General features: G+C 34.9%; 1 protein-coding gene across 4 annotated transcripts in view; it reads left to right on the top strand.

Moving 5' to 3' along the window:
* CEP83 (centrosomal protein 83) overlaps window positions 1-22,256 on the top strand; it is a 120,368-nt gene that overhangs the window by 65,585 nt on the left and 32,527 nt on the right. For all 4 annotated transcript variants that reach the window (XM_042947373.1, XM_042947371.1, XM_042947370.1 and 1 more), the window contains 5 exons: window positions 6,234-6,485; window positions 9,707-9,838; window positions 16,059-16,173; window positions 17,713-17,857; window positions 17,971-18,120. In XM_042947373.1, the coding sequence (XP_042803307.1) occupies window positions 6,234-6,485; window positions 9,707-9,838; window positions 16,059-16,173; window positions 17,713-17,857; window positions 17,971-18,120 (794 nt within the window). The remainder of the gene's footprint in view (window positions 1-6,233; window positions 6,486-9,706; window positions 9,839-16,058; window positions 16,174-17,712; window positions 17,858-17,970; window positions 18,121-22,256) is intronic.

Genomic DNA, 22,256 nt, shown 5'->3' with positions numbered 1-22,256 from the left:
TGTTCTAGCTGGGTGAAAATGTGATTGATACTTTGATTACATTAAATCTATGGATTGCTATGGATAGTATCAACATTTTAACAATATTCTCCCAATCCATGAGCATGGAATAAAAACTTTTTAATTGACTGGGCTTGCAGAGAAGCAGGAGAATTTATTTCATAATGAAGAAAAAGATCAATCAGCAGAAACAGACCTAGAAACAGCCCTGGAGTGTTAATGGAAGCCATATTTGACTCTGTGGTGTCAGTGGAGGCCACGTGGGGAGCAATAAGTCATTCCTATCCCTGCCATCTAGGTTGCTATCCATGCACCTAGTAGGAGCTGGAACTCCTACTTCTACCCAGCATGGGTGTCATGAAGAGCTTCTCCCCACCCTTGGGTATCATAGAACTAACGTGGGGAATGTGGACTATTACATGCACTTGGTAGTAATGAGAGATAATAATCCTTTCTCTGCCAGAGCCATGTTCTAAAAAGCCAGCTAAAATAAACTTTAAATAAGATCCGGAGTCTCCTAATACAATACCCCCAAAATCTAAATTTCAGTAGAAAATCACTTGTCATACTGAGAACCTGGAAGATCTTAAACTACATTAAAAAAGACAATAGATGTTAACATTGAGATGATAGAGATATTATTAGAATTTCCTGACAAAGATTTTAAAGCAGCCATGGTAGAAATGTTTTACTATATAATTATAAAGTTGAAACAAATGGAAAAAATAGAGTCTTAACAAGGAAACAGAAAATGTAAAGAACCAAATAAAAATTTTAGAACTGAAAAATATGACTGTTGAACCCCCCCCCCCCCCCCCCCCACCAAACAAAACAAAATACAAACCCTCAGTTGTTGGGCTTAACAGCAGAATGGAGGGGATAGAGGAAAGAATCTGTGAACTTGATGATAGAACATTAGAAATTACCCAGTCTGAGCAAGCTACAGAAAGTATATTAAATAACACAGAGAGCCATAAGTTCCTATGGACTATAAGAAAAGATCTAAGATATTTGTCCTTGAAAAGACAAAGAGGGCATTGTTGAAAAAGTACTTGGAGAAATAAAGGCTGAAACATTATCCCGTGCAGAAGGGAAAGAAGTAACAACTCATAATTATCCAGCAAAAAATGTCCTTCAGGAATTAAGAATAAATCAAGACATTCATAGAATAAGGAAAACTAAGACAACCTGTTGCCAGTAGTTCTATCCAAAAGAATGCCTATGGGAAATTCTCTAAACAGAAAGAAAACAGTAAAAGAATTAGTCTCAAAACATCAAGAAGGCTAAAAGAACACAGTAATCAAAACTATGAGTATATACAGTAATTGTTCCTTTCTTGAATCAGTTTTCTAAATTTTGTTTGATGGTTAAAGCAAATATTATAGTACTGTTTGATGTGGTTTTAAATGTTTATACTGGAAATTAAGGCAATTATAAACAAGGGCAAAGGATGTAAAGAGAAGTAAAATTTCTAATTATAACTTGAACTGGTAAAATGAAACCAGTAGGCTATGATAAGGTATATCTAAGTAATTCCCAGAGCAACAACCAAAAAACTATACTAAGAGATATGCTCAGAAAATTATAGATAAATCAAGTGGAATCCTAAAAAAATGTTCAAGGAACCCACAGGAAGGCAGGAAAAAGGAAACAAACTTAGAACAAGAAATAGGAAAAAAAAAAAACTGAAGCCATAAAATATTTATAGTCACAATAAAAGTAAATGGTGTACATATATAAAAATTAAAAGAGATTGATGGAGTTGATGTTAAAAATGAAAGACCCAACTATATGCTGTCTATAGGAAACCTCAAAAATAACAATATAGGTAGTTAGTAATTAAGAGAATGGAAAATTATATGTCTTATAATAAAAGAAACATAAGTGGTTGTATTAATATCAGATAAAGTAGACTTCAGAGCAAAGAAAAGTATCTGAGGTGGAAGATTATATAATGATAGAAAATGTCAGTCTGTCATGAAGACGAGAATACTAAATGTGTATGAACCAAACAGAGCTGCAAAATATAGTAAGCAGAAACTAGTAGAAGTAAAAAAAAAAAAAACAAAAAAAACTGAATCCATAATTATCGTTGGAGATTTGGCACCCTTGTTTCAACAATTGATAAAAAAAATTTGAATCAGTAAGGATGTAGAACTCAACAACACCATTAACCAACAGAATCCAATCAACATTTATAGAACACTCTACCCAACAAGAGCACCTAAACATGTTTTTCTTCAAGTGGCTATTAAGGGTATACCCAAACAGGCTATATCTTGGACCATAAAATAAACCTCAACAAATTTATAAAAATTGAGATTATACAAAATGAATTCTCTAACCATAATAGAATCAAGCTAGAAATCAATATCAGAAAGATAGTAGGGAAATCCTCAGTTGGAAATGAAATGATACCCTTCAAATAATTCATAAGTCATAGAGGAAATTTCAATGAAAACATATTAATGAAAAATAATTTTAAGAAATACATTAGCCTGAATGAAAATGTGGATACAGCTAAAGTATTGCTGAGAAAAAATGTATAGTGCTAAATGCATTCATTAGAAAACAGGAGAAAAATACCAAATCAGTAATCTAAGCTCCCACCTTAAGAACCTAGAAAAAGATCAACATAAACCCAAAATAAGTAGAGGGAAGGAAATAAGAAAGAGAAGAGCAGAAATTGAAATCAGAAGAACAGTAGAGAAAATCAGTGTAGCAAAGAGCTGTTTCTTTGAAAAGGTTAATAAAATTGACAAACCTGTAAAAAAGACTGCCAAAAAAAAAAAGAGGGAAGGTACAGATTATCTATATCAGGAATGAAACCGAGACTATCACTACAGGTCTTGCACACGTCAAAAGGTTAATAAGGTAATCTGGTGAATGGCTCTACCCAAACAAATTTGACAAACATAGATAAAATGGCTCAAAAGGCAGATACTACCGTAACTTACCCCATATGAAATAATTTGAATAGCCATATAACTATTAAGGAAACTTAATTCATATTAAAAACTCACCAAAAGAATGGTTTCCTTGGAGAATTCTACACAGTGTTTAAAGAAGAATGAAAACCAGTTCTATACATGTCTTACAGAAAATAAAAGAGGAGGGATGTTACCAGTTGGGGAAACGGTAAAGGGTACACAGAACTCTGAGTTATTATTATATTTTTAATATTTATTTATTTATTTTGAGACAGAGAGAGTGCACACAAGTGAACACAGGTGTGAGCAGGGGAGGGGCAAAGAGAGAATGAATCCCAAGCAGGATCTGCGCTATCAGCACAGAGCCCAGTGTGGGGCTCAATCTCAAAAACCATGAGATCATGACCTGAGCCGAAATCAATAGTTGGACAGTTAACCAAATGAGCCACCCAGGTGCCCCATGAATTATTTTTTACAATTGCATGTGAACCTACCATCATCTAAAAATAAAATTAAAAAAAAAAAATGTAAACAGGAAAAAGTTATAAAAGTAAGAATGACAACAGACTTCCTTTTGGAAATAATATAAGTCCAAAGATGGTAGAGAAATATCTTTAAAATACTAGACAAACAAACAAACTTAGGCTGTTTGATTCCAGAACCTGTACTCTTAACCATTACTCTATGCTGCATCATAAAGATCATAAAAACAGAGATGGATGGAACAATTAGATAGACTCCTTTTTCCTTTTTTGGAGAGGAAACTCCTGGTGAGTTAGAGTGGTACGACCATCCTTTGAAAAGAAGATAAACAACAACTGTTCTTAGTCCCAGATCTGTTTCTCGTTTCTGTTGTTTCCTTTACTTCAACAATTTTTTAAAAGTAAAATTGGTTAATATGTCATGTTTCCTGTCAGGTAAGCTTATATTCTAGAAGAGAATAAAGTAAATGTAGGGTAACAATATGGGCAAATTTGGATAAATGTCATAAAAGAGAAATTCAAACAAAGCCTTTGGGAAATTTAGAGAAAGGATTGAGAGTACGACAGATTAAGGCTATCAAGAAAGATTGAGTGTGAATCTGATTGAGAGTGGAGGAAAAGGGAAAAGCTGAGGAAATGTCTAAGATCTGTGTCCTGATGACTAGGGCAAGGGCAGTATCATAGCGGTGATTAAATATAAGCTCTTTGGTGGCACAGTTTTGTGATTATTTGCTTGTCTGCTAGGTTTGTAATGTATCCTTACTACCTAGAACAGCCCTGAGTACATAGTAAATGCGCAATAAATATTTGTTACATGAATGAATAAACGAATAGAGAAATTAGAAGGCGATGATCACCAGATTTCGTAGGGACGATTTGATAGTGAGCTCTAGTTTGGGAGTTACAATTGTGGGATCTAATTGTGACTATGCTATTAGCCAGCTTCATCCATAGTTTGAACTATCACTTCAGCTATCACACACATGACTTTCAAAACTATTGGAGAGAGCAATAATATAGGGAACATGCTGGTCAAGAACATTAGCTGTCTGACCTTGCATGTAAAATGAAGATGACAAGAGAAGTTACTGTTACTAAATGCAATTTTATGTCTAGTGCACTTAGCTTGGCACTTGGTCATAATACTGAGTAAAGGGCACCATTGTTTGAACTTGAGTTCCACTTGGACTTTGACCTAGATGAGCCAGCCACCACACCTCTGGTATAGCACATTAAAACTAAAACTGTATTTGAATTACCTCATGCAAAAAGCTAAATTGTATTTCAAAGATGGCCAGCTTAATACCTTCATTTTACTTGGTGCCAAAGTGGAAAAAGTAACTTGCACAAAGTCACACAGAGAATATGGAGGGAAAAAGGTAGTCAGGGACCAAACTTGTGGGGGTAGTGTTTATATGTAAAGGGTGGGAGGAAAAATAGGAAAGAGACACTAAATTAGTTAGGCTTGAGGCTGAATTTTATAGCTGCCTTCTATGATGAATTTTATTTTCTGGGGGGAAAAAATGGTGTTTTCCTGCTAGATAGCTCTACCTGTATTTCCCATTGACATTTTTAATTCAACGTGTCTGAAGCCAAATTGGAATCACTGCATGTTAAAACTGAAAATGATTTTTGAGGGCCTTCAGTCTATACTCTCATTTTAGAGATGAGGAAAACAGATTCTGCTCTGTGGTGGAGCTCTCACACTTCTTAGATTCATTAGTAGCAAAGTGAGCCATCATTCATCTCTTGGGTCACTTTTGCCCATGTTGCAGAGTGTTACTTTAAGTCCTTTTGGGTTAGAGTGAGGCTTCTAGGCTCATCCTGGCTACAGACAACCTCTAGTGTTGTTAAGAGCAGTCGTTTTTTTTTTTGTTTTGTTTTTTTTTCTTTAAACAGCTGACTCCTTTCAGTTGAATCACATGAAGAAACCCCATATATAAAAAGAGACTGAAAAAGAGGAGTTGCTCTGGCTAACAAAGATTTGGTGGTGATGGTGGTTGGGGAGATCAGGGAAGAGAAAGAATGAGTTTTACCCTGATAACTTGGCCCCTGATTCCTGGAGGTGAGGGGCCTCTGAAGTGCCTCTGAGGTTAGGAAGCAGTGTGAAACTCCATGATTTGGAGGCCTGGGGGGTCCGGCAGTGAGGGTTGGTATGAATGAGAAGACCACTTGTGTTTCTGTTCATCCTGTTTTCCCGTGACTTTTCCACATACCCTGGAGTAATAATTTTTAGGTCTTTCTTGAATCTAATAATTAAGAACTAGGCCATCAGTGCAACTAGGGCCTAAATAAACTCTCAGCTGTCATTTTAAAACTCTCATCAGTCACATTTGTAGGTATTTACACAGACAAGCAGCTTTTTTGTGAATTAAGTGGCCTTGAAATAGATAATTTTATTAGTATAGACAAAGCTCAAGTATTGTCACGTGAGGAAAAGCTTAGTGGCAATCAGCATATTGATCTTGCATAAACCCTTTATAATGTTCTGATGAATTGTAAAATACTTGACATATTTTTAATTACTTTTATACTATTATTTATAATTTTGAATTTTAGCAACTGATGAAGCCCTGTGCTTAGAGGACACCATGGGGAGATAGAGGGAAAATAGGACAAGGTCCTTGCCCTCACATTTGAGTCATGCTGAATACAGAATGAAGAATGTGACATTTTAGGTTTTTATCCTTTGTACTTGCTTTTACCACCTCAACTTCCATATTGTGTAATTTTTAATTTTAATTTACTGATGTGTAAAGCATATTCATGACTGAAAATTCACTAATTTAAGATTCTGTGCTTTCTTTCAAATTATTACTAGATTGCAGGACTGGAGAAAGATAAAGAAGAACTACATAATCAACTGCTTAGTGTTGATCCCACAAGAGACAGCAAACGAATGGAACAACTTGTTCGAGAAAAAGTCCATTTATGTCAGAAAGTAAAAGGCTTAGAGGCTGAGGTAGCCGAATTAAGGGCTGAAAAAGAAAATTCTGGTGCTCAGGTAGAAAATGTCCAAAGAATTCAGGTACGGCAGTTGGCTGAGACACAGGCTACAGTCAGATCCCTGGAGGTAAGATTTTAATTGCTTCCCGGTAGAGTATGGCATACTTTTTTGAAAGTGCAATCGACAAGCCTTTGATTTTTAGAGCACAAATGTATGCTTACCAATCTAATGCTGATGCATTTGTAGAGTCCCAAGAGTATAGATTCTTTTTGTAAAGAAGAAAGCTATTGATTCATAAGCAATAGCTATGCTACTACATTTACAAAGGGATTATTTATTCTTTGGGAGCCAAAACACCTAGCCAAAATGATTTAACCCTTAAAATGCCAAAGAGTAGAATATGCAAAATTTTCAAAATTTGAGTTTCTGAGGATTAAAGTCATCTCCAACCAGAAGGAACAATTTATTCCTGGATAGTTATTTCCTTACATGGGATTCAAGGTATTAAAATCAAAAGACCTGTTTAAATAAAAATACCATACTTTTATATCTTATGACAGCTTCTTGCCAGAGTAATACAATTCAACTTGGTACTAATGCATGTAAGTCTTTAGTGAACTATTTTCCTGAGTTTGTTAGAGAAATATAAGAGCTGGCAGAGCTAGGCTGGTACTCCTAGAGGTATTCTTCTATGAAAATTCTTGGTTTCCATTGTTTGAGAGGAAAACTTTCCTTATACTCTTAGGTTCAGTGATTGGGGATTGTGAATTAAACTGACAATAGGTTAACAAGAGAAAAGATGGATATTTATGTAAGTAAACAGGAGTTCACAGAAAAAATGTGGCTCAAAGTGGTAGAATTTGGGGCTTGCGTGTCATCCTTTTAAAAAATATTTATTTTTGGGGCGCCTGGGTGGCTCAGTCGGTTAAGTGTCTGACTTTGGCTCAGGTCATGATCTCATGGTTCGTGGGTTCGAGCCCCGCGTCGGGCTCTGTGCTGACAGCTCAGAGCCTGGAGCCTGCTTCTGATTCTGTCTCTCTCTGTCTCTGCCTCTCCCTTACTCACGTTCTGTCTCTGCCTCTCAAAAATAAATAAATGTAAAAAAAAATTTTTTTTTAAATAAATAAAAATAAAAAATATTTATTTTTGAGAGAGAGAGAGTGCAGGGAAGGGGCAGAGAGAGAGAGAAACAGGATCTGAAGCAGGCTCTGCACTGAGAGCCTGATGCAGGGCTTGAATTCCTGAACCAAACTGTGAGGTCATGATCTGAGCTGAAGTCAAAGGCTTAGCTGACCCAGCCACCCAGGTGACCCTGCATACCATCTTAATAGGGAAACGAGACGGGGACAAAAGGCACTTAGGGGAACACAAATGACTTTTAGGAAAGATAAACAGGCCCTTAGGAAAATAGATGGGAGATATGACAGTTTTGTGACAGTGTCTGTATAGGTGATTTTTTATCCTTCTCCCTAAATAGGAGTCAGTCTTCACTGGCTATAAAACCCAGACAAGGGGATTTATAATTCTTTTTGGTGGCTCTGGTTTTTGGTAGCAGAGAGGAGTTCGGGGAAAAACCTTTTCCTGTGTCTATTGATTATCAAATGCCTTCAGCTCAAAATAATTTTTATGCCACGGTGACATATTCTGGATCCCTTAACCACCTTGTTTAGGTATGCTTACTTTTCCTGGTTTTTAGTGTCTAACATATAGCAAATATACTAGTTTTGAGCAATCAAAAACTAGTTTTGATTTATTTTGAGCAATCCAAAGTGTGTGTGTGTGTGTGTGTGTGTGTGTGTGTGTGTGTGTGTTTAGAATAGTTGTGAAATGATTAGACTTGTAGGGAACTAGTGGGCATCTAGCAAAATAGTGATTTTTTTTTCAGCCAAAAAACTGGGTACAGCCAAAATATTGATATGTTTTGAAGAATAGAAGTCATCTTTTTATTTTTTGATGAAGCTTCTGACAGTATTTATTGGTTTCCTGAACTAAAATTGTATCATTGGACCTTAGACATGAGGCAGTTCAAAATGAGACTTTTATGTTGCTACCTTTCCAGTATTAATGTATTTATAGTGACTGAGTAAGTGGATGATTGCAATTGAATACAGTGTTTGATCTCAATGCAGAGCTTTTTATTGAGGTCATTTGGAGTGCTGATTTTCAGGACAAGTTCAATGATTACAAAAGATGGGAGGTTCATTTGTGACACTTTCAAAGAGTTAATTTTATCATTTGTCAGATGAAATGAGAATAAGCACATGAGAAGAAGCATTTTTTCTTCTTTGATTTTTTTTTTTTTTTTGGCTATCATTGTGCCTGCCCAAAGACTATCATTTTATATTTGAGGAAAATAGTTTTTTTCTGAATTACTTGTTGAATATACTCTTTAAAATTTTTATTTTTAATGTTTATTTATTTTTGAGAGAGACAGAGGGCGAGCAGGAAAGGGGCAGAGAGAGAGGGAGACACAGGGTCTGAAGCAGGTTCCAGGTTCTGAGCTGTCAGCACAGAGCCCAACACGGGGCTTGAACCCACAAACCGTGAGATCATGACCTGAGCCGAAGTCGGACACTTAACTGACTGAGCCACCCAGGTGCCCCTGAATATATGCTTATCGTATTTAAGATATGTAGGAAATGAGATCTTATAAAACCGTGAAGCTTATTTTTTAAATGTCAAACATTTTAACTATTTTGAGTGGAAATATTTTTAAAAAGCATTTAGTTTTCATTTTCAAGTTAAAGAGTACTATGACTGTTACCAACCAGAAATTTTCTTGAAAATTTACAGACTTAAGAATCTTTATTATGTGATGGGATCAAGAGCTATTGAGCTCTTTGTTCATACTTCCAGAGGCTCCAGATTGAGAATTTTGAATTCTTAAATCTCTCTTTTTTTAATCTCCCTTGATTTTCAGAGTTTTTGCTCTCACCTACTACTGCAAATGAGCCCTTTCTTCTACTTTCTAATATACTTTTATATTTCTGAGATGCATTGAAACCCCCAAAATGTTTGTTCGAATTATGTCAGCAAGAAGAGTAAATAGGTGTCGAGTACACAGAGGTACACTCTCATGAGAGAAGTTTATGAGTTGTATTTTGGTGGTGGCTGTTGATAATGTCATTTGTGTAGATGCTCTTGTTACATATTTCCAGGAGCAAATATCATTCATTTTAATTCTACCAGTTACTTTGAGGAAACTCTTGTTGTTTTGGTGCATGTTAGTATTGATGAGGTTTTGAGTAGTTGGGGCAAGTATGATTATACATATATTTAAAATAGTGCTTATTTTTATACAATTCCAACATTTATGAATAAATTAAAAAAAATTTTTTTAATTAAAGGCTGAAAAACAGTCAGCTAAACTACAGGCTGAACGCTTGGAAAAAGAGCTACAATCAATCAACGAACAAAATACTGTTTTAATTAGTAAATTGCATAAAGCTGAACGGGAAATAAATACACTGACCAGTAAAGTAAGTCATCTTATGTTTGTACTTCATTCTTTAGAATGCTTGATACTGCATAATGGCAAAGAAATTTTGTATTTTAATACTTTACTTCTCTGTATCGAGATCTCTTTTTATTTTGTCATGCTACCTTCCAGTACATTCAGAATGTGATCAATTTTTGCCACCTCTTCTGTGACCACTCTTGTCTCAGCCATGATTTCTTGAGGTTCGATTTTTATAATAGCCCCCTAACTCTCTGCCCATTCAGAGCTCTGCGTAATCTGGCCTCTGCAGTCTTTCCACGGCCTCACAGTCCATTTTCCCTCCTGTTCACTTTGCTCTGGCCTCACTGGCCTTCTTTTCACTCTTACTGACTTCTGTGTTAGGGCTTTGGCACTTGCCTGCCAGATGTAGTCTTCCCTCACGTCCTCATAGATTGCTTTCTCACGGCACGTTATCAGAGAGGCCTGCCTTCTCTTCACTTTGTAAAATACCTGTAAAATACCTCTTCCTGCCTCACTGTCTGTCTTCCTTATCTGCTTTATTTTTCTTCGTAGCTCTTAACACCATTTGATATGTATTTATATTTGTTAATTTTTTGTCTCTCGTGTCCTTTCCCACCCCCTTTTCTTTCGACCAAATATCAGCTTTAAGAGTAGGGACATTGCTTTTGTTATTCCTTGTATCTCCAGCTCCTGGAACAGTGCTGGCACACAAGTCACTCAATATTTGTTAAGTGAGTAAATTAATAACAGCAGCATGGTCTGCATTTATATTATTTAAAAATGTTTTTTTTTTAATGTTGATTTTTTTGTGTGTGAGAGAGAGAGCGTGTGCACGTATGCACGTGCAAGCAGGGGAGGGGCAGAGAGAGAGGGAGACACAGAATCTGAAGCAGGTTCCAGGCTCTGAGCTGTCAGCCCAGAGCCCAACTTGGAACTTGAACTCACGTGCCCAACGGTAAAGCTGAAGCACTCAACTGGCCGAACCACCCAGGTGCCCCTGCATTTATGTTATTTTTAAAAGAATATATATAATGGTTTGCACATCTTTTATATACTAAGTTTTCTCAGGAACTTAGTTTTTTCTCCCTCACATGCAGTATATATGAGGAATCTGGTAACCAGAAATAGGATAGCAGTGATAAAAGTATCTTGTAGAAAACTGTGGTGAATAACAGTATCAGCTCTGGAGTCAGACAGACTAGATTCAGCTTTCATTTCTTTTCCTTACTAACTGTGTGACCTTGAGCCAATTTACTTTCTCTCTGAAAATTTTAGTGTTTTTCTTTATAAAGCAAGGCTGATATCTACCTTAGAGAGTATGGCAAAGATTAAATGCAACATTATGCATAAAGCACTTAGCAAAAGGTCTAATAGATAATCACCCCAAATATTAGCTATTATTAATGGTAGTACTTGGGGGTATTTTAAAATCTAGGAAATAAGTCTGGTTTCTCAATCCATGCAATCAAGTATTTTCCATCAGAGCAGAGCAGAGTTCAGGTAAAATTACCTTAAAAAACAAAATGGCTCCCAGACCAGAAGGAATTTACTGTAGCCTCTAATAGAAATGAGTTTATCTGAAGAAGTAATGTATTCATCATAAATTCCTTGGCCAAGGAATTACTTAAGAAGACTTAGGCACTGTTTATGACAGAGGGAAGATTGAATTTTAGTGAGTAGGATGTAAGGATTCTAGTCTCATTGAAGAGATAATTCTTAGTGTGGAAAGGAATATACCCATCTGTTTTAATTAGTAAGCGTGAAAATAGCAATTCATTTCATTCCATTTGTTCTGATTGTATGATCACCAAACAACTTTCTGTTATTTGACTTCCAATGTAATTTTGTCTACAGGGAGAAAATGCCCGCTGGTCCTTTAGACTTAGAGTGTTCTAATATCCATTATAATTTTTTCTCACAGTTACTGTAACTGACATTCTGATTTTATAGATCAGTCTTTATAAATTTTATTAATGTGAATCTAACCTTGAGAGTGGTCATTTCTGTGCCTGAAAGTCCATAAACCATAATACTAGATGTATTAGATGCCTCCCTTGGGAGATAGTCTACCCGGTTTTTTCCATGGCAAACACATACTCTTTCATGTTTGCAGATTATATATGTAGTGACATTTAAAATTTTTGTTTGAATTTTTATACTTTACAGTTTACAAAGTGGTTTTGTAGCCGGTGTGTCATTTAATTCGTTAGGCATGGCTGATGCTAGACAGAAGAAGTGAAAATTAGGCAGGAGGATTTTTAATTGTTGAAATACTTTGATTCAAGTGTAGTCTTCTAGTCTAGCCAAAATTGGTCATTTTGGAGGAGGTACTGAAGTGCAGTGGAAAAGTCTGTGGGCTCTGAATCCGATAAATCTATCTTTTGATCCTGGCTCATTTATCTCATTCATCACCTATGTAAACTTCTGATTTGCTTAACTTTTAAGTGGGAACAATGCCTGCCTCTTACAGGATTTTTCTAAGATTAATGATAGTATTGAATGAAGTAAATAGTAGCTGGTGATGAAAGTAATGGCAGTGATTTTACACCAATGATGTCCTTAAATAAGAAAATGTTAGAACACAGAACTGTGAACCCATTGACTAGTTTCGTTCCTCACTGTGTCAATAACTGTGTGTGGAACTTTAGGCAAGTTTCCTCATAGATGAAATGAAATATTGTTGTAGGTCATCCCTAGGAACTCTTTCAGCTTCCTAAAGTTGTGTAAGCCCTACTGGAAAATAAATTAATAATATAATTGCTTCCTGATTAACCTAAGTAGATTATTTATACATTCAGATGTGTACATATTGAGAGGTATACATTGAATTTCTACAATGATAGAGTATACAAAGAAATAGATGCAAAACACAAACAAGTAAATTTAGGAAGTTCTCTCATGCCTTTCTTCCAATTCTAGTATTGCTAAGAGTTGCCTTTTTAAAGGCATACTTGCATTTTTTGCATATAAATGGCATATTAAAAACCACCCTTCAGCTTTAGACAAACCAAATTTTCACTTAGAATCATGCATGTAAAAAGATTTCATTGGAAGGATAAATTTTAGAATGATATTTCAAACACGATTGTCACAGTTTTCTTTGCAACTTGAAATTTTCATCAATATTTTGCAACTCTAGCAAATGGTTGTTTGCAATGCAAAGGAGCACCTGGGGTGTATTTGTCTAAGTTATTCAAATTTGTAAATGTTAGGGTTTTGAACAGAATTATGTCCGTATGACTATCAGTGTCTTGGATTAAAAAGTATTACCAAAGATGGCCTGAAAATGGTGACCTTAAAGATATTTCACATTCAATGAGATAAATTGTGGTTACCTCAGGAAGTATTTGATCTTTAGAATGCCAGTAACATAAATACAGTTTTAAGGAAATCATCCCACACAGTTATCCTTATTAGCTACATTAATGAGGTCACACCATCTCAGACCTCTGAAAAATATCAGAATTTAAGTACACACATCTTTTTGGAATTTGCATCAGGAGCTTCTTGAGTAATACATTTTTTACAACCATATTTTTCTTGCTTACATATATTATTTTCTTCCATGTCTTTGTGTATATGTGTATGTGTAATTTAACAGATTCTGAATCCCTGTAAAACTATTGCCATTGTTTATATTTCTTAAAGTTTACTGGGTAGTACTTTCTGAATTCTTGGCATACTTGCATTTTTTGGCTGAATTCTTGGCTCCTGTTGTGTCAAAAGCGTTAAATAAATTGGCATCATGAAGGCTAGCATGGAAAACATATTATGAAAAATAAAAGGAAAAACAGGGTACCTTAGCCCAAGGGAGCTTTAGAAGACTCTGCATCTCTTGAAATTATATGTAACATTTTAACATTGTACACTTTGTTTAGGAAAAGATCTGTAGTTTTCCTAGGACTTTTGAGACCTGATCACAAAGAAGGTGAAGAACCAGAGATTTAGAGTCAGAAAGAAAAGTTTATTATGACTAGTTGGGATCTGGTTCAGATTACTTACAGAATGTGCTACTGTCATAGCTATGTAATACTTACTCCTAGTATAAGTGCATTCATTACGTTAGGATCATAGAAATGTGGCACTAAAGGAAAGCTTAAACTCATATAGGTCCATAGATGAATAAATGTGAATGCGAGATGACAAATACTTTGCCTGAGCATATACCACTAGTTGAATAATAAAAGTAGGCCTGAAGACAGACTTTACTTGTTTGACTTCCTGTCTAGAATTCTTTCAGTTTCAATAATTATAGTTTAGTTGAAAAATATCTTCTCATTTCAGTATATCTCAGGGTGAAATGAATTAAGAAATAGTTTTCTTTTTTATAGATTTCGTAGTAGTTCTTGTTGAAATGAATCAAGTTTATGCAAAATAAGATGGCTGTAATTTTCCACCTCTTATTTAGAGAGGCTACAATGTGGTTTGTTAATTAACTGCTATGTCATTCTTAACCTTTTACAGTTAGTATATAATAGCAGGCTATAATTTCATTTGTTATAGAAATTGGATTTTCACTGTAGTTATATTTCTCCAAAATTTTAAAACAATTATGGTTTAAATTCTGTCCATGAAATTATAATATAGTAAAGCCCAGTCTACAGAAAGTTTAAGCTATCAAGATAAATGCAGTTTCTTAGCTGCTTTCATGTAGTTTCTGTGAGACTTGCTTTCATCGAAAAGAGCTTCAGAAATGTTTAAAAACCTTATGTCAGCACACTGTATTCATTTTATGTAGTATCATTTAAAAAATCGATAAGTTAATTTGGAAGCGTGCATCTTAAATGTGGTTAGCAGTACAAAGGTAGCCCAGTACTTGCTTGTCTGTTTCTTTGGATTTTGGCCAAACCATTCCTTATGTTTTTAAGACCTTTCATAGATGGAATCTCTTTTGGTAAGACACTTCTATTTCTTGTTCTTCCCCTCTTTAGCTCTAGGAGCTCTTACTGATTTGTTTCTAACTCCCATCTTTAATTTTTATAGATTTCTGTTGCACTCAAGTAAATTATCCTTTAGTCTTCTGTTCCCACCGTCTTCTGTTTTGCATATTTGGCATGTATATATTTGTGGTTTTCTACTCTTATTTCGTAGTTTCATGCATTAGTGTAATATGTCAGAGTACAGGTTTATCTAATTTTTATGTCTGTATTGGTTAAATCTTTATTATGGGATTAACTATAAGACTAACTTTAGAAGCACCTTACCATAGGGAAAGGATATGGAAAATATTAGAGAGTAGTGCAGATAATTGGAAGAGACTAATAAGCTTTCTTGTTTGTTTCTGTAACCCCAGCTCCTAAAACACTGCTAGAGCACATAATAAGTCCTCAGTAAATATTTATTGAATGAATGAATGAATACTACTTATGAACTAGAATCATTCAACTTTCAAAAGGGATGTCTCATTGAAAACTAAAAACTGGTATGTGATAGGTTAATTATATGGAAAATATTGACAATTATTTCCATTCACTCAGGGCTTTAACAGAATCGGGTTTGGGCAGTAAAAGTTTAAATTAGATAGATTTTATATTTGTTCTACCCACTGCCACACACACACATGCAGGCACGCACGCACAGACACACACACATTATTTAATCACCGAATTCAATTTATTCTTCCTTCTTGTCCCCTTTATCAGTCCTTTGCCTCTTAATTGTTTCCTTACCTTCAGTTTCGTAATCTTAATTTGCATCTAGAGTTAATTTTCTGAAACAAAGTTGACTGTGCCACCTTCAGTAGCTAACAGGATACACAGACCTTTGCAATGGCATATAAAGTTTACTTCCTGCCACTCCACATATTTCATACCTTCCTTTGCTCTAACTATAACACATTGCTCATTGTTTTCCAAGCATACTATGTAATGCTACACCTATATAACTTCTTATATGCTGTTCCTTATACCTAGAAAGGCTTCATGTCACCAGCACTTTTTTTAAAGGGAGGTTTCAGCCAGTCATTGACTACTGGATTTTAGGTACTTGCAGTTAAACCTTTTAAAGCAAGATTGAGCCAGATGACCCCCACCCAGGTATCTGTAAAGAAATAACTGAGTTTTGTTAGGAAAAGACTGTTTTCTTAATACCAAATACTGTTCAAGGCACTGAAGCACCTTCTCTCTTGGAAGGTATACTTACACTGTATACCCTGCTACCAAAACATTTTCTCATTTCTACTGATGTTTTTGGGTAACAGTTAATGGCCTATAGTAATTTCAATTTCTGATTATCAACAGGTAAAAGAACTTAAACATTCAAACAAACTAGAAATAACAGACATCAAACTGGAGGCAGCAAGAGCTAAGAGTGAGCTAGAAAGAGAAAGGAATAAGATTCAAAGTGAACTGAATGGTAATATATGATTTCCCATGCTTTTTACTATTATTTTTACATATAAACTCAAATTATTAAAATAGATCAAACTGAATTTTTATTTTCAGACTGAATTTTAATCTTAGAGCACATATGGATTATTTTTATTTATGTTGAATGTTCATTTTGTGATCTAGCTTTTAAAAAAATCTTATGTTTATGTCATTTACTTGATTAATACTTAAATGAGACTTTACAAATGGGAATCCATACTTTCTGGGTTTATAATTTTGAATCTATTTAGATCATGTGATTATTAGTCCCAGACCGTTTTGAGTCTAAAGAATGTAAGGAAGATAGGTGGGTTCCAGACCCAATTTCTGTTTTTTATGTAGATAGTAGGCTTGTTATTGAGCCTACTTTAGCCTAGGCTTATTTTAAGTTCCACTTTAGTCTTAGAATGCCCTTCTCTTCATGATTCCTCAGAATTATGCTATTTCTGACTTTCCTTTTTTCCCCCCCCGCCCCTGACTTTTCTTAAAAGGTGTTTAAATAAGCTACCTTTGGCCTGTAACTTTCCTCAAGTGGGTCTTTAGTTGAACTGATGTCTGTAGTTTCAGACAGAGCTTATGATGAATTAGTGTTTTCATCATTTATTTCTATTTGATATTGATTGATGGGTTTCCATAGAGTTAGGGAGTAACGTTTCTTAGGAACTTCAAGAGTTTATGATTTAGTTCTGCATTCTTTTTAAACTTGAGTTAGGTATGAATTTATTTTAGTTATTCCATGTGCAAAATACTTGCCATATCAATACAAGGAAAATTTGTGAATTCATTGGATAAACTTGAAAGTTTCTAATTTGTATTTCTACCAGAAACCTGACAGTTCTGTTAGAATGATAGGTTTTTAAGGTTTCTGTGATTTTTTATACTACTTCCAGCCAGCTTTATGATGATGCTATCTGTGGGGCTAAGATTACAGAACCCTTTTAGAAGTGAAGTATTATATATCTCTTTTGATATCATCTGGGTTGATGTCCCCAGCTCTCAAGAGTCAAGTGAGTAAATATAGTCTTTTATTAAAGTGTGTGTGAATGGAGAGGATGGTTAGCTCTGAGTTTTAGTCTGTTTCATAAGGTTTATCAATAAAGATTTATTTTTATTTATTTATTTATTTATTTATTTATTTATTTTTAATTTTTTATTTTTTTTTCAACATTTTTTATTTATTTTTGGGACAGAGAGAGACAGAGCATGAACGGGGGAGGGGCAGAGAGAGAGGGAGACACAGAATCGGAAACAGGCTCCAGGCTCCGAGCCATCAGCCCAGAGCCTGACGCGGGGCTCGAACTTACGGACCGCGAGATCGTGACCTGGCTGAAGTCGGACGCTTAACCGACTGCGCCACCCAGGCGCCCCAATCAATAAAGATTTAAAGATCTTCGAGAATATATATCCAGATTCACTTTCTATGCTCTTTTAATTGTCTTAATCAGTTTATGGATGCTTGCTGTTATGACTTTTCATCTTAATAACATTGAATGCAGCATATTTTTTTTCCTTCAAAAAATGTTAGGGTTACAGTCAGACAATGAAATTCTCAAGTCAGCTGTTGAACACCACAAAGCACTCCTAGTAGAAAAGGATCGCGAATTAATACGTAAAGTACAAGCTGCCAAGGAAGAAGGTTATCAAAAACTCGTGATATTACAAGATGAAAAGTAAGTACTTAATTACCTTACTTTGTGTTCAGTCTTCTTGTAAATGAAAACATTTTGCTGTCATATCATCGTTATTGTAGTTCTTCTAACATAATTATCATCTGTTGTTTTAGGCTAGAGCTTGAGAACAGATTAGCGGATTTAGAAAAAATGAAAGTGGAACATGATGTCTGCAGACAATCTGAAAAGGATCAGTGTGAAGAGAAATTGCGAGCTTCACAGATGGCAGAAGAGTCGGCCAGAAGGGAACTTCAGAGTATTAGGTTATATATACGTATATATATTTTAAACTTCATTTTGAAATAAATTCAGAGCTCACAAAACATTGTAACAGTCATACAGAGGATTTCCATATGAATTCATGGAGACCTCCAAAAACGGACATCTTCCATAACCATATACAATCATTAGAACTAAGATACTAACATCAATATAATCAGGAAACAAAATAAATATTACACTTACTCAGCTTACTCAAATTTTACCAATTATCCCATTGATAGTCTATTTCTGGTCTAAGATCCAATCCAGAATCACACATTGCCTTTACTTTTAGAGTGCTAGCCAGTTATTTTGTAGATCACCCCTCAATTTGAGTTTGTCTTAAATTCTTTGTGATTAAATTCAGGTTGTAACATGTTTAGCGAAAATAATACCAAAGTCAAAGTCTTGTGTCCTCAGTGCATTATATCAGGAGGTATATTATTTGTACCTTACCCTTACCTTACCCTTACCGGTGATGTTAACTTTGATCACTTGGTTTAAGGTGATGTCTGCCAGATTTTTCCATTATAAAGTGACTGTTTTTTCCTCTTTATGATATATAATTATCTTATGGGGAAATATCTTGACACTATGTAAATTTTCTCATCATACTTCTGCATAATACATTCTTCCACTAATTTTAGCACCCATTGGCCAAATATGAGACAATTTGAGCAATGAAATAAGTTATAATAAAAGATTACAGTCCATAGGACAAAATAAAAATCTATGGATCCAAATGATATAATGTGTAATTATTTTTAAATTTTTATTTTAGAGAGAGCACAAGAGGGGAGGGGGGACGGGGAGAGAGAGAGAGAGAGAGAGAGAGAGAGAGAATCCCAAGCAGGCTCCACACTTAGCTCAGAGCCCAACACAGGGCTCAATCCCACGACTGGATCGTGATCCGAGACAAAATCAAGAGCTGGATGCTCAACCAACTGAGCCACCCAGGCACCCCTAATGTGTAATATTTAGAGAGAAGGAAAGCTTTTTTCAGGAGAATTCCAACTAATAAATGTAGAAAGAATAATGGAAATAGGAAAACATCATTTGGCAAACATGACAGTAGCAATAATAGGTATGGTGTTGCAAATTTTCAAAGGTTTTCAGCATCTCTGGAGATAATCATGATTTTTCCTCTCTTACGTTATTAATATTGTGTATTAATGGATTTTGTAATCTTGAAACAACCTTAACTTCTGAAATAAGTATCTGTTTATTCCATAGAAAACAACTTGTTAAGGCTCTCTTTCTCTATTGGGATCAGTTTTAATCATCTGTGTTTCATGAGAAATTATTTATTTCATCTTTGCAGATTTATCTTCATAGAGATCTGCAATATCATTTTTATTTTTTAATTTCTTTTGTTTCAATGCACCTTCCCTTGACCATTTCTTATTTTGTATTTGTCCTCTTTTCTCCCCTCTTTGTTTATCGAGTCAGCTATTGCTTTGTTGATTTTATTCTTTTTACTGTGATAAAATATACATAACAGAATTCACTATTTTAATCATTTTTAAGCATACAGTTCGGTATTTTTTTAAACTAGGAATTTGATTTATGGAGTCAACTGTTTTTCTATTTCCTACCTCATTAATTTCTGCTTCTTGATTCTGTGTGTGTTTTTTTTTTTTTGCCATAAAGTTTTTATAGTTGTATTAGTGTTTAATGTACATAAAATAAAATTCACCCATTTAAAAAATGTACAGCTTGATGCCTTTTGGTAATTGTGTAAAGTTATGTAATCACCACAGTAAAAACATAGAACACTTCCATCACCCTTAAAGTTTCCCCATGTCTCTTTTCAGTTGACCTCTCCCCGATCCCCAGCCTTAGACACCCCCTGGTTTATCCATGTTATTGCATATGGCAATAGTTGATCACTTTGTATTGCTGATTGGTATTCCATTGTATGGATGTAATGTGATTTGCTTTTTCTTTTTCCTTTTGATGGACAGACGTTTGGATTGTTACTAGTTTGGGGCTATTATGAGCAATGCTACTATGAACATTCATGTACAAATCTTTGGGCATATGTTTGTCTCTTGGTTAAATATCTGGGAATGACTTTGCTGAGTGATGACACATGGCAATGCTGTTTTATAACATATAGCAATACTGTTGTACAATGTAGTTATGCTATTTTTCATTTCTAGTAGCAACGTATGAGAGTTCCCCTATGACAGTTCCATTTGTTTAACACATCTTGATTGACACTTGTTAATCTTTTTAATTTAACTCTAGTGGATGTGTACTAATATATCACTGTGGTCTTAATTTGATTTTCCTAGATGGCTGGAGATATTTATTTAGCATCTTGTAATGTGGATTTTTGATGTGTCTGTTCAGATATTTTGCCCATTTTTAAAATTGGGGCGTTATCTTCATATTGAGTTATAACAGCTCTTTATTTGGCATACAAGTACTTTGTCAGATACATGTTTGACAGATGTTTTCTCCCAGTCTGTGGCTTGCTTTGCTTATTTTAATTGTGTCTACTGAAAACGGATTTTTTTTTTTATTTTGATGAAGTCCATTTTATCATTTTTTTCTTATTTGTGTTTTTTGTGTGTTCTGTTTGTTTAAGAAAGAAGGCTTTGCAGGGGCTCCTGGGTGGCTCAGTAGGTTGAGCATCCAACTTCGGCTCAGGTCATGGTCTTGTGGTCTGTGAGTTCGAGCCCCGTGTCGGGCTCTGTGCTGACAGCTCAGAGCCTGGAGCCGGCTTCGGATTCTGTGTCTTCCTCTCTCTCTGCCCCTCCCCCGCTCATGCTCTGTCTCTCTCTCTCTCTGTCAAAAATAAACATTAAAAAAAAAAATTAAAAAGAAACAAAGAAAGCTTTGCATAATCTTGTGTCATAAAGATTTCTCTTATGTTTTCTTCTAAAAGATTAGTATTTTGTTTCTTACATTTAGGTTTTATGGTCCAATTCGTGTTAATTTTTCTGTAGTGTGAGGTGATGGTTGACGTTCATTTTTAACTTCCACTTGTTCCAGCATCATTTGTTGAAGACTGTCTTTTCTTCCATTGAATTCTTTTGGTACCTTTGTTGAAAATCAGTTGACCATATAAATGTGTCTGTTTCTGGACTCTTATTTACATTGGTCTGTTTGTCCATCTTGACACGAATATCACACTGTCTTGACTACTATGGCTGTATCACAAGTGTGATTCAGGTAGTGCAAGTCCTCTGTACCTTGGTCTTTTTTGTCAAGATTGTTTGGCTCTTCTAAGTCTTTTGCCTTTCCATATAAACTTTAAAATCAGCCTGTCACCTTTTTCAAAAAGACTTGTTAGGATTTTGATTGGGATAACATGAATCTGTAGCTCAGTTTGAGGAGAGTTGTCATGTCAACAATATTGAGTCTATCCAGTCCATTAATATGGCCTATGTTCTGTTTAATTATATCATCTTTAAGTTTTGTCATCAGAGTTTTATAGTTTTCATTGAATATGTCATGCTTGTGTTACATTTTATTTCTTAGCATTTTTATGTGATTATAAATAGGAGTGTTTTTTTTTTTTTTAGTTTCACTTTCTAATTGTTCATTGCTGGCATATAGAAATATAGTTAGTGGACTTTTATGTGTTGACCTTGAATTCTGTGACCTTACTAAAGTCATATGTTTTCTACTAGCTGTTTTGTAGATGTTTAGAGTTTTCTAAGATCATGTTGTATACCTTATGCTTTCTTTTAGTTTACTTTGTTCATTTTTTTGTTAAATTTTGAGTTAGGAATTTAACTCAACAAGTGTTTTTTCTTTCATTAAAAAAAATTTTTTTTTTAATGTTTTGTTTATTTTTGAGAGAGAGAGAGAGACAGAGCACGAGCACAGGAGGGGCAAAGAAAGAGGGAGACACAGAATCCGAAGCAGGCTTTAGGCTCTCAGCTGTCAGCACAGAGCCCAACACCGGGCTTGAACTCACAAACTGTGAGATCATTACGTGAGCCAAAGTCGGACGCTTAACTGACTGAGCCACCCAGGCGCCCCTCGTTCTTTCATTTTTATTGGTGAAGTTTCTCACGTGAGCTTTTTCTTATCCCTGCTTTAAAAATATTCTATAGATTATGACATGTAGTGTTTTAATTATCATTAACTTTTTAGAATTTCTAATTCAATTTGTATTTTCCTT

This window comes from Panthera leo, chromosome B4, assembly GCF_018350215.1.
Source record: "Panthera leo isolate Ple1 chromosome B4, P.leo_Ple1_pat1.1, whole genome shotgun sequence".
NCBI classification, from domain to species: domain Eukaryota; kingdom Metazoa; phylum Chordata; class Mammalia; order Carnivora; family Felidae; genus Panthera; species Panthera leo.
Note: the sequence above shows the minus strand (reverse complement) of the source record. Positions and strands in the feature narration are given on the sequence as shown.